General features: G+C 35.4%; 1 protein-coding gene across 1 annotated transcript; it reads left to right on the forward strand.

The window, feature by feature from the left end:
- Positions 1 to 560: 560 nt before the first annotated feature.
- Positions 561 to 13,085, forward strand: LOC132549021 (long-chain fatty acid transport protein 2-like). The gene is made up of 11 exons (XM_060212931.1): positions 561 to 640; positions 2,635 to 3,003; positions 3,276 to 3,386; positions 3,778 to 3,984; positions 5,336 to 5,494; positions 5,788 to 5,912; positions 7,191 to 7,382; positions 9,342 to 9,435; positions 10,811 to 11,009; positions 11,537 to 11,634; positions 12,749 to 13,085. The coding sequence occupies exons 2-11, from the start codon at positions 2,643 to 2,645 to the stop codon at positions 13,069 to 13,071; spliced, it is 1,869 nt and encodes a 622-aa protein (XP_060068914.1). The 5' UTR covers positions 561 to 640; positions 2,635 to 2,642; the 3' UTR covers positions 13,072 to 13,085.
- The last annotated feature ends 278 nt before the right edge of the window (positions 13,086 to 13,363 follow it).

Raw genomic sequence — 13,363 nt, forward strand, 5'->3', positions numbered from 1 at the left:
AGAAGTACAATACCCCTATTTCTTTTAGAGTTGTCACAATTTAAAAAAAATAAGTCTTTAATTATAAAACGTAAACAAATTTCTTTTTAAATCTTATCTACACGAGCGTAAACGATATCTCGTAAAAGAATTTATATAAGAAAAATACAGATAGTCCTAAATAGCTGATTACACCAAAGTATCAATATGTTACTTCCCGGACGGTCTTAGTTGTAATTACTACTTGTCTTAACTTGACCTTACCACGTCAAATTATCCAGGTCACGCGCTAACGATTAACAAACAACACATGTCAACGTTTAACATTGAATTAAATATTTCTTTATGTACCCTTAGCTAATGGTGTACATATATAGCTTTACGATAAGAGGTTATCTCATGTAGTCGCGACAAAAGGTGTTTTATTTTGTAAACTATCGACCGGTTCATTTGAAATGGGCTTAGCGACATGCCCCACTGGTTTTAGGCTCTGTGTAGGTATACACTACAAACATCAGCCAGAGCTAGTCCCGGAGGCCTTGAAACGCCCTAAGACGTGTAGAATCAGGCAAAGTGTACAGAACCAAAGTGACACCCAGCTGTACAGTCGTAGGACCATATGTACTTGTGTGCAAGGAGGCCATATAACCTCGAAATCCAAGTAAGTAGATTATCAAGCCAGCGAACTAGAACATTATGATCACAAACATTCAGCCTGCACAAGTGTATGTGCTCCTGCCGACATTTTCCTTCTGTATACAAACAGAAAACCACATCATCCGCTCGAAAGGATTACCCGGTGACATTTACACGGGTTTTTAAAATGTAAAAAAAATGCAAACGTATGCGATGTAATAAGAGATAACACGCGTGCGGACGACAACGGGTTATACACATTTACATGTGACATTCGCTCATATGTCGCTGGTATCAGGTCGTCGGCTGTCGGTAAACAATGTTACATAGGCACAAAGCTTAGTCAGTTTACGATACAAGTGAAAGGTAGTGTTATTAATCCAGTAATATTTTTACATACAGAAAAAAAAATGAAATGTGCAATGCATAATTATTGGTGTTTCGACAATCGTCGTAACTGATTCAACAAGCTTCCAGGTACTCGATGAAATTGCAACCGTCACGTTAAATCATGTGCTGCGGCTGCCAGGTCGTTGGCTACGTACATAGCCACAAAGCCTAGTCAGTTTAAGAAAAATGACCGGTAGTTTTATGAATCCGCTGATATTTTTCGTACAAATATAGAGTGAAATGTACGATGAAGAATTTTAGGAAATCTGAATTTTGAATATAAATCATTGATGTTTCTCATTTAGACATTCTTCTTAACCAATTCGTTAAGTTTCCGGGTACTCGCTGAAATGGCTACCGACAGAGTACTTCGGTGGTGATATCAGTGAAACGGGTTCACCAGAGCAAAACGATTTGTTCTGAGTTACGCTGGGTGTGTAGAGATATAGACATTGTTGCTATTTGATGCTCGTCGCATAACTTTTAAAATGTAGCGTCACTGTTTTGTGACCTCTGGAAAACGTGAAATGTCTCGGATTAAAGTACTGGTACAATATAACAGCTTACTATTTCGACCTGTTTTGTAACAACATATCCCGACCTTTTTTGGAATGATTATGTTACTGCATAAAACGCGTACAAACATTCTGAAAACCAGCAAAAATTGATGCCTTTTTCGGCGTTATTGTCGGCTTCAAAATTCTTGTTACAGTCAATGTCATATAGGGGTCGCCATAATGCAATGTCTTTACCTGGACACGACAGTCTGACATCCTTTTTGGTCCACTATTTTGACACACAAACATATCCATGAAGGTTGAGTCGGGACCAAGTCACGACATGTAGACATGATCCATTGACTTCTCCGCATTGTAAAAAATTACTGGAGACATTAGGTAAAACAGATAAACCCAAAATTTCGACGGTTAAATGATACACACCTTTTTGAGGTTAATTGAAATTACACGTGAAAAGATTAATAGAAAAACAGTCCACCAGAAAAACTGACGTTTTAGGGACATCAAAGACAGTCAACAGAGTCCATCGCCAAAGAGACTTAAATCCGTGCCAAATGTAGCAGTGTATATCATTGAAGAAAGCGATTTGAATTCAAATTGATATACGTGTCAATATTAGTAACCAAAGTGACTGTGTATGACAAGAGTATCTTAACCACTTTCCACGCTTCACCATTGCTCGTATATTATTTACTCCGGCTGAAGCAACAGACTGTAAATTTCCGACAGAATCCGTGGAAAATACCGCCTTAGTAGTTTTTGTTCATCAATGTCTAACCGGGACAGTCAAATGTGTTTGCCAGAAAGCTGGTGTCACGGATCTTCTTGTGTTGTTGCATTATCGGGGAAGACAATTTACTAAAATTATTTTCATTAGTATGAAACTGGCCTCCCGCATGTTTTCCAATTAAGTTGTCACCAGCCACTTTATGAAGACCACCGCCTTAAAATGACTGACGATTCCCGAAGTGATTAACCTTGCATACTGTGCTGTATGGACAAAAATATTGCAATCGATTTCAGAATATCCCGATGCTCATACGTATGTAATCATATACCATTTCTAAGCTTATGATTGATTGCTTATCTTATTACTGTTTTCCTCTTTCAGCAGACAAGATGTTTCTGATAGCAACGGGAATACTCGCCGCCCTTTCCGGCACGATATATTTAGGAATAAAAATCTTTGCGCCGTGGCTACGTTACGATTTGTTCTACCTACGCAAGGCTATGGCGAGCGTAAATGAATTCAAATCGGCGGCAAAAAGCAAGAAAACATTGGCAGATTACTTTGACAGAACCGTCGCCTTGTACCCGAACAAAGTCTTCTTAGTGTTCCAAGAGAATTCCTACACTTACCGACAGGTCGAGGAGAAAGCTAATCAGGTAGCACGTGCGGCACTGGATATGGGGCTTAAAGTGGGGGACGTGGTGGCCGTAATGATGTTCAACCAACCGGATCTTATCTGGACTTACATAGGTATATATATATATAGATGTGATATACATAATGGGTTTACTTAAGTCCTGCGGACTAGGAATATCAGCAAACTGGGGATGGGAATTATATGGTAATATTTTCAGCTTGAATGGTGGAATGTTACAACTTTCACTTGTTTAAAAAGCAGGCACATAATCCATAAGAATATGGAACCAATTTCCGCTTTTATCAAAACCCCTAGTGGTCAGTTGTAAGCGTACTTCCGTGTTTGAAACACCTTATACTCAAGCTATTTGATATTGTTATTACAGGCCTTCAAAAGATTGGCGTCCAGCAGGCGTTCATCAACCATAACTTACGATCAAAATCTTTGGCGCACTGCATCAACGTGTGCGAGCCCAAAGTGCTCATAGTAGGCCAAGGTAGGTTCTGTAGCCCTTTTAAATGTTCATATATGTGGGGGACTGTGAATCCTTCAGTAACAATAAATACGAAATGATTTATTGAAGTTACTCCAGAGTATCATCATATTAGACATGAAAAGAATCTCAAGGAATCTAAGTGTTAGAATTTAATGTTCTTTATATGTGTAAGTACTAGGTATTCGAAAACAAACCAATTGCAAACTATATAATATCATACAAACGCGGTGAAAAGTCATTGGAAGGAGATGAATTGTAGCTGCTTGCTAGATTTGGCAAAAATGGAGTTCCCTAGATAATCATTTTATTTCGGAAGTTCTGGGTATTAAGGAATGATTTAGATATTGTACTTCACGACTTCGTATGGACTAATTTAATTCTCTTTTGACAGGGATAGATTTACTGGATGCTGTAGTTGACATTCAAGATGACCTCGCAGGAATTTCATTTTACTCTTACGACACGTCACTTCCGGCCACGTTCAAGTCGTTTACAGAAGCCTGTTCTTCTATGTCAACTAATAAAGTTGACGCATCAGAAAGGTCCGAGTTGGATCTCTCCTCTGTCAACTGTTACATTTTCACGTCTGGCACAACAGGTATACTTCATTTGTAAACGAAAAAAAAAAAGCAAATTGCAATATATGGTATAGCAATTTTTTTTCTGTGGTTTAAAATTTCTGGGACGAACCGAAAGTTTTGAGGAGAAGAAGCGATTTTTGCAGATATGGAACTGATATTCTTTTTTTTGTGTATTGAGTGAAGGAATATATTTTCGAGATTTTACTCTGTCCTCGAAAAAACTGACATGTGTCACAAACAAAACTGGTTTTATAGTCGATGATGTACACTGTTTAAGTAAAACTACTGATTATACAAATGAAATATATCATTATAGTGGATTCAACTTCCTTTAAGTTGTAGGTTACAGTCAAACTGTTTAAATTATATTGATCTGGCATAGCGAGATTTTCATGTAGCAGCATATTGTCATTATACCATGGAGGTAAACCATTGTAATATGAATTGGTAGAAATAAGTAATTTTAGCATACTGGTTACAAATACAGGTAGAGCTTTGAATTTCGTAAAAAACAAATGAAAACCAAAGAAACGTTTATTCTCACTTGTGCATGGTGTTGGCCAAATATAGTTTTACAGCAATATGGGATATACCAAGGTGATTACGGTAACTGATATCCAGAACGTATTAAGATAGTTGGTGATGGATTTAGCTTAACGTCGCCAAGGCCATACCATAAGTAAACAGAGGAGGGTAAAATTAACCCTTATAGAGTATAGTTCGACATTCTATTGATTTCAAATATTTTTTTTCGTTTCTAGTATCACAAGAAAAAAATTGTCAGAATGATTAGTGGGGAGTATTTTAGTTAATAGGGAGGGACACTGATCATTGAAAACTTTATGAAATTTTATTATTTCATGTTTTCTTTCAATAAAATGGTCCCAGCCAGTTTCTAAATACATAACGTCTCTCGACTAGTTAGTCTAGTAACCATAGTTACAATTCTGACTGCTTCGAGTTGAATACTTTTAAATTTGGCCTATCGTTATATGTTCTCATATACTATCTCCATATTCTAACAAAGGTCCTATACAAATCAAATGGTCTGAGGAGTTTTCTGTCGGTAGAAAATTTCGATTTTCAAAAGGTCTATCTCTTCGACGCTTTGCTAAATTTGCACTGAACATGATCAGTCCACCCTGCATAACACAAAATAGATAGACTAAGGTGTTTGTAGCATGTTACCTCTGCTTATAGGGTGTTATTGATAGACAAAGGGACGAAATGGATGGTTTATATATTTATGTCATATAACCTATATTGAAGTATCTGAAAGAAACTCCATTCATATTAACACATATGGCAATTGTCTAGTAACGTTGTGAGAGTCCTGTTAGATCGTTATGTTCATTTTGTCCTATTCAGGCCTACCAAAACCAGCCATAGTCACACATGCAAAAACCCTGAGGGGTGCCTACGTCATGTGGATGTTTGACATAAGTAGCGACGATATTCTTTATGAGCCTTTACCGATGTACCACTCCGCTGGACTTCTAATGGGCATCGGCACAGTCATAACAAAAGGTATGTAAAACATTAAATTTTCCGATCAAAAATATGTTTTGGCAGCTTGACCAAAAGATTGAAGCAAAAAGGATATTTTTTTCATAAAACGGACTAAACGAAAAGCATTACCGTTAATAAGAAACACATCGGTTAAACACAGTCCATCAATTATCCTTCATATTGTAAATAGAGAAATATTGGCGTGTTCTTCTGCTGAAATTGGAGGATTATTACCAACATATATTTAAAATGAAATTTTACATAGAAAAAATCTCTGACTCAAATATTCAGGAGTCGTGTTATTTTTACAGGCGCAACGGTTGTATTGAGAGAGAGGTTTTCAGCCACACGTTTCTGGGACGACTGTCGGAAACACAACGTGACCATCATTCACTATGTTGGAGAATTATTGCGTTACCTGGTAAACACGCCAGAGGTATGCTAGTTTATTTAACAGGGCTCTCGATCTGACAGATTTGGGCCGAATATGCAAAATAGTATCTTTTTTACCTATTTAGACCCCAAGTTTTCCCAATTATAAGGAAAACGCCGCTATTTTTCCCAATTCTAAGGGCCCCGGGCCCCAGTCCCAAAATGGGGTGTGAGAGCCCTGAGTTAGGAGTGATTTCGGTATAATACCAAGGATTTATACTATAAATGATGTCTATTTGTGATAAATAATTATCCTGGTGACGACTTGTATGGTCCGTTTGAATGGTCGAGATTTCATGAAATATAAGACATCGCCAGGTTGCTCGAAACAAGCTTGTTGAATATCGTTGACCTTGGGTGTCGACCAGCTATGGTTTTCAAGATGACCGTGTTTCAGCAATATCATTTCGTCAACTCGTTACTGGTGGCGGCACGTTTTGCAAAATAGTGTAGTGATTATTTAAAGAAAATCCTGATTCTAATTTAACTAGTGGTTTGTATTGTGTTATTTTCAAGGATAGGACAACGTGTTTTCAAGCATAAGTGTCATTTACTGTCTGTGGTCGTGAAGAATGTTCGTTTGATGCCTAAAAATTGAAACAAATCAGGTGACTGTCATGTCTTTAATCAGAGAAAACGTTTTGAATCGTTATGGACGCTAGCATTTTAATGAGAAATGTTTTTTGTATTTAAGTTTGATAATCAATTGAAAATCTATAGGGTAGGAAATTTTATTACACTGGTTTATATTAGTACCAGCTGACCAAATACGCCATCGATAATAATCTGAAATATGATGAAGCAGAAGACGCTAAATCTTCCGAAACACCCTTCTTTTGTCCATATTAAACCCAAGTCTTATGGAGTCAGAGTTTGGATTATGATTGTGTTGACATGTTGGTATTTTCTTTATTTTTTTTCACTCGCTTCTGTCCCATTAAAATTCTTCTGTCAGAGCCAAACCTATAATAATTGCAAATACGAACCATATTTTATAAAGCATTTGTATATAAAAATATAACTACAGAATAAACATATAATGCTTTTTAGTCGTTCAATGTAAAATATGGAATTCCGAGAATTAATGGCAATATCATATTATTTGTGTCTGACTTCCTAAGAGGGAAAATGAGTGACTAGTATATTTTTTTTCTGTTCTTGCCTATTTGGAGAAGCTATCGTACGATGTATATAAAGTAATTGATTGGGGAAAAATATATTAAATTTTGAATGATTTTGTGCGAAAAAGCAACAAGTCTTTTGTTTTTGCATCTTCTTACAGTCTGCTGACGATAAGAAACACTGTGTGAAGCATGCTATTGGTAACGGTCTTCGACGTGATGTATGGGCGGAATTTCAGCGCCGATTCGCTGTGCCCAACATGGTGGAATTTTACGCCGCCACTGAAATGCCTGTCGGTTTCATCAACCTTTTTAACAAATTCGGCGCCTGTGGAAGGAGTTCACCATTGCTGGTAGGATATGTAAAAGTCCTTTTAGATGACCAAAGAATGTTAGATTCTCTCTAATGATATTGTTTCTTGAATCACTTGTTTCATATGACATATTTTCATTCTGAAATGTTTGAAAGTAGGTTGGTAAACCACAATGACATCACCAGCAAGTATTCCGACATAGTACCTGACAAGATTTGCGTTTATCATGGTGTTTGTTCATTTGTGTAAATTCTCTTGAAGTCATAATTTGAATTTATCCTTTAATATACGTGCGTACCATTTTAGCATTATCTGAGCCAAAATCGAGATCCGACTTGCTAATATGATACACTCCTAAATTCTTCATTGTTTCTGAATGAAATTCATGCAAGTAAAATCACTTCCAGACATTGTTCGTCCTAGCTAATACGTGAATGAACATTGAAAGTGCATACTGTTTGGACATCTGCTCTCATTTCCAGATTTTTGTCATGATTACCGTAACGTCTGATTGGTCAAAACCATTCATTCCACAAAACCATCAATTCTTAACGGTTTTGTATGTCAACGAAATAAGGGCAGATAAACAAGACTGCATGGATATAAGCATACACTATTATCTTGCTTACCTCAAGTGATGCCTCTAAAAGCAGAGCTGTACTATTTATTTATTTTTTTTAATCCCTCAGCTCAGCAATCATTATTAGGGGCTGCCAGAGTTGAAGAGCTCTGGGTTCAACCTCCTTTACAAAATATTGCCATCACACAAGAGGGCTCTCATTCTACATTCATCACTTTCACTTCTTATAACATAATTATTTTTAGCAAGATTTATTTATATAATTGTTAAAATTCAATTACTGACATACAAAAACTTAAATACCCATTCTCATGATGTATCTATATACACCCTCACGTACACACCATCATACACCCATACATACATACAGTATACTATATATATATATGTACATACTTGTGCATACACATAACACAAAATAACATATTGATGGACAGTGCACACAATTTGTAACACAAAATAACATATTGATGGACAGTGCACACAATTTGTACTTCGATCCATTATCTCTGAAAGGCGTCACTTCGTAATTTCAAATCACAGATTGGCGATATTCACATTCTGTTCCGTGTCGGAATATTGGCTAGAGTGAATCCTAGAAGTTGCTATTATCTAGTACGAGTTGTTTCCCCTACACGAAGCGCCTATTTGACTCGGATCAAAAATGGCTGGGCGGTTCGGGCAGACGACAGCTGCAGACAAGGAAAAAAAACGCCTGGCACTTAACGCTGATAAGACGTTAAAACTACAACAATTTTTGGTGGAAAAGCAGCAAAACCCAGATTTTATAATAATTGTCTTGGCCATTTTTACATGGATGCCAGGAAATGTGATCGTATTATATATATAATAAACACTACAGGAATAAACATCAGGAAAAAGGAATAATTGAGGTCTAATAATATCTCTAACACTACAACAATTTTGTTCCTTTATAATAATTGCCTGTGCATCTAACACTTAAACATCAGGAAAAAGGAATAATTGAGGTCATTCGGAGCTATACTATTTATATATACTAGCCTCTCTTGAAAAAAGTGAAGCCTCAGTTAAAAGCACTTATGAAAATATAAAGTACTCTGCATATGACAGCACTATTCTCCGTCTTGAGTGATCAAAGTTTGTTTGGCCAAATCTGCCTTGCCCTAACGTTAATTTTCTCACCACTGGATGCACTAAATTTCATTAAATTGTTTCATTTTTTTAGATTGTTGATATTTCTGGAGTCCGATTTCATTCATTCTAATGAAAGGTCAAAATGTTTCACGTTTGTCAAAAATAAACATTTCTATATTTTAAAAATATCATTGTTTGCAAAAAACAGCCTGGGAAACGGCGTTTTAATTCAGTGCCGTTTGCTCACAGATGACATATTTTCTTTGTTGCCAATTCATTTCTCTTTTCAATTCCATATTCAGAGAAAAATTGTGCCTTGTACTTTTGTAAAGTATGATGTTCACAAGGATGAACCGAATCGTGGAGATGATGGGCTGTGTATACCATGTGGGGCAGGTATGTCTGACTTGTTTGATTATGCATGGATATTCTCTATCACGAAATTATAAGCGGTTTGAAATTGACATGAAGTGTAAGTACGAGTAACATATTTTTATAGAGAAACCACAAAATTTCAGCCCCACAAAAATGTATGACTTTACAGTTATCCTTGTAAACAGTATTTTTATAGAGAAACCACAAAATTTCAGCCCCACAAAAATGTATGACTTTACAGTATACTGACTGGACCTGTACTTACTGACATGATATTGATAGATTATTTGTGTATTGTACTTATAGCTACTATCGTGAGAGTGCTGTGCTGCATTGTGTATATATGGTTTTGCTCGAATGACGAGAAAATCACATTCTTGCATACTAAGGATAGTTTTATGATACAACACGTGCCATATATACTTTGGAGCAAGGTACAAACATAATACATTAATTAACTTTATCGTGATTTCTACTGTAAGTAGAACAACGAGTAGTTATAAAGGAGAATATTCTTTTGAACTTTACACTGCATAATAATAAGATAAATCATATTGTCACTATTAAATCATTCGAGTAGCCAATGAAAAATTAAAATTTTTCTGATCAAAGATGTTTCCTCTTTAAACCATGTAATGTTTTCTTTTGTTCATATTTCACCCTAGATTTATCGAAATCTCAGTTTGAATTAAGATGCTGTTGACAAATTGATGTTTTCTTCGTTGTTTTTATTTTGTTTTGTTTGTTTGTTGGTGTTATTTTCGTTCATTTACTGATAGGGTTTCTCTATAAAAGAACCGTCTTAACATATCTGTGAGGAAACGTTAAAAGCGTTGACATAACGTAGTCTATAATGATGTCATATAGTTATCACGTGATTTTTGTAATTACAAATCTTAATACTATTCAGAATGAAATATTCTCTTTAAAAAAACATTTGTTGTAGTTTTTAATGAGAGACATGACATAATATAAAGTCCTACTTGTCAACAGATCAAAGATTCAATATGTTAATTGTGGGCTTTTAGTTCCCGAGGTTTGATGTAACTTGTCTCCCGCGTTTTAATTCTTTCGTATACTGGCTCTGTGCATGATATACACATTGACTTCACTATCTTTTGAAATTATTCAATAATGAACATTTCTTATTGAATTTTGGGGCTGCTGTGCCTCTCCATCTGACTTCTGATATTTACATCAACTAATTTGTATTTTCCTTAGTCGTCTTCCGTGGTTATAACAGTTTAGGTCCTTAACATCATTGACGACACCTAAAAGGACGCAACGGCTGTATGATCAATTCAATTAATTATTTAGCTCTTTTCTATCTCATTTAAAGTGGTATTAAAATTTGCAACTCACTGGTGTATAGTTTGTACAATTTTGTCATAAACAGATGAAGTTGGCCTTTTGGTGATTCCGCTGGGCAAAGATGTAACATTTGAGGGTTACAAAAATCAGAAAGCAGCGAATGAAAAGAAGCTTCTCAAAAACGTTTTCAAGCAAGGCGACATCTACGTTAATGCTGGAGATCTTCTCTATGTTGACAAGGAATATTTTACTTATTTCCACGATAGAGTGGGTGACACATTTAGGTAAGTATAAAATACCCAAATCAACAAACTCAAGTATCGCAGTGTGATAAACACTGTTTCATTCGAAACTGATTTTCTAGATAAAACTCTCAAATTCCATGATAGGGTAACCCAAGGAGTCAACAAAATAAAATGTTGAAAAGAAAGCTAAAGTTTATCGTGTGTATTAATGAAATGTTGATCAGATGACAGAATACTAGTTTATCAAAAACATGGGGGAATATCGATATGTTATCAACATCCTTGTTCATGTATACGATCGGAGAAACAAAGAAACGCTACTTATAGACAAAGAAAGTAGTTTCATGGAAGCCATTGAACAATTTTCTTTATTTTAACACGTTGTATTGTAAATGGTATTGAATGGTGATATTCATCTGTGTCTTTACAATTTTGACCATGATATACACATATAGAATATTTCCCATATATAGGTTGGGCTTTATCATCGATAGCTCGTGTTCTTTTCGTAGGATTTCTATCATTATGTTGTCGTTAATGTATGATGACTGGATTTTTTGTTTTAGGTGGAAAGGCGAGAACGTTTCTACAACAGAGGTATCAAATGTCGTGTCGAGTGTGGATTTTCTGTGTGATGCTTGTTGTTACGGGGTATTGATACCAGGTAGGTATAGTCAGTCGTGTGAAGACTGTTAATGTGCTTTAATTGTTCTATATAAAAGAAGAATGTGGATTTATATCAATGGAATTAGACGGATAAAGCATGGTCTTGAAAGGTATAGCAAGTTTCTTGTTTTCTTCCACCAAACCAATTTCCTGAAGTGACATCAATAACATGTCATTTCCCTCGAGTCTGTTATCAAAAATATTATGTATGTATAAAACATTCGAAATGAAATAAGATTTCTGTAAAAAAAAATATCTAAATATTTTGTGTAATATTTTTTGTCAATTAATTTGAGTCAATTATCACTTAACAAGATAATGTATTGCTTGTCTGGATTGAGGTGACCTCATTTGGTTGAAATTCTTAACTTATTTGCGGAAGTTTCAGTATTTGGCAGACAGTTCACTATGAGTCCAGAATTGATTGGTAGTATTTTAAATAACGTTCGGAAGGGTAAATTATTCAATTACCGCAATAATAATTTCACCAATAAATTTCTGCAAAAATATACAGGTAAAAAATTCAGTCAAGCAATACATAACTTCAAGTTCTCCAACAATTTCAAATAATTTTCAATACTTATATATGTTACTTAAAAATGTAAACAGAGCAGATTCTATGCATAATGCGAGACTTTATTCTATAAAATCAAGGCAAACTGGGACATTTGTAAATAATGTATTAACAAATGATATATCATATTTTGTTCTGAAAGTTGACATGTCCGAAAAGTTGTATAAATTTTGTACAAGCTAAGTTGTAAATAGTATTAAGATAGATAAAATTACCTGCTGTCTAGGTAGTTTGGCGGTAGTAATATTCTAGCTCTTCTCGCGCTGTACTATCGTGCTAAAACCTGTTTATTGCAACATAATGTTGATATATGATCATTGCAGATGCCAAAATTCACCTTTGCGCTAGTTTGCGAATGGCGACAATGCGCTAAAATAAGGTCTCGACATATTCAATAGATATACAATATGCTTAACATTTTGGCGGTTACTATGTTTGACTATGTTACGACTAAGTTATTGATGCTGTTGTTATATAAATATTACGGTAGTGTGAAAATAAGATATGCTGATGATATTGTGACTCCTTTTTTTCGTAGGAAATGAAGGGCGGGCGGGCATGGTAGCTGTCTGTCACAAAGACTCGGAACGATCTGCTCTCTCCGATGATGAACTCATGGTAATTTTGAATCAATGCAAGGAACTACTTCCAACATATGCCAGACCACGGTTCCTGCGTTTGCAAAAGGAGTTCGAAATAACGTCAACATTTAAACAAAGAAAATCAAACCTTCAAAAAGAGGGATTTGATGTTGTTCATATTGATGAACCAATTTATTACCTAGACATCGAAACTGAAAAGTATCGCCCCATGACGAAGGACGTATGCATATCTATCACAAATGGACGCATCTCCTTGTGATTTTTTTTATTATATCAGACTATCCATTAGTACTGTCAATCTGTAAATGTTACTAACTTAGATGATATTCACTGAAACATTAAATAAGCTGAAATTAATTAATATCTGCAAAATAAATTCCTATTCTGGGAAGCAATAAGTTCAAGTATATGAACCCAGTAAACCGCGAAATTATCAGTTGCTACCAACTTGATTTGGCGAAAACGCGAACATTAATAGCCACGAGGGATAGTAGGGTTATAGTATTTTCCTATGACGACTTCTGTTACTTATAAAAACAGAACATCGATGT

This window comes from Ylistrum balloti, unplaced genomic scaffold, assembly GCF_031769215.1.
Source record: "Ylistrum balloti isolate Yb309-2 unplaced genomic scaffold, AGI_CSIRO_Ybal_v1 Utg370038, whole genome shotgun sequence".
NCBI lineage: Eukaryota > Metazoa > Mollusca > Bivalvia > Pectinida > Pectinidae > Ylistrum > Ylistrum balloti.

What these genes read in the sequence shown, in the direction of transcription:
- LOC132549021 (XM_060212931.1), top strand. Translation starts at nt 2,643, where the DNA reads ATGTTTCTGATAGCAACGGGAATACTCGCCGCCCTTTCCGGCACGATA. An exon ending in AGAGTGGGTGACACATTTAG is followed by an intron (nt 11,010 to 11,536) that starts GTAAGTATAAAA and finishes TTTTTGTTTTAG; the next exon opens with GTGGAAAGGCGAGAACGTTT. An exon ending in TTACGGGGTATTGATACCAG is followed by an intron (nt 11,635 to 12,748) that starts GTAGGTATAGTC and finishes TTTTTTTCGTAG; the next exon opens with GAAATGAAGGGCGGGCGGGC.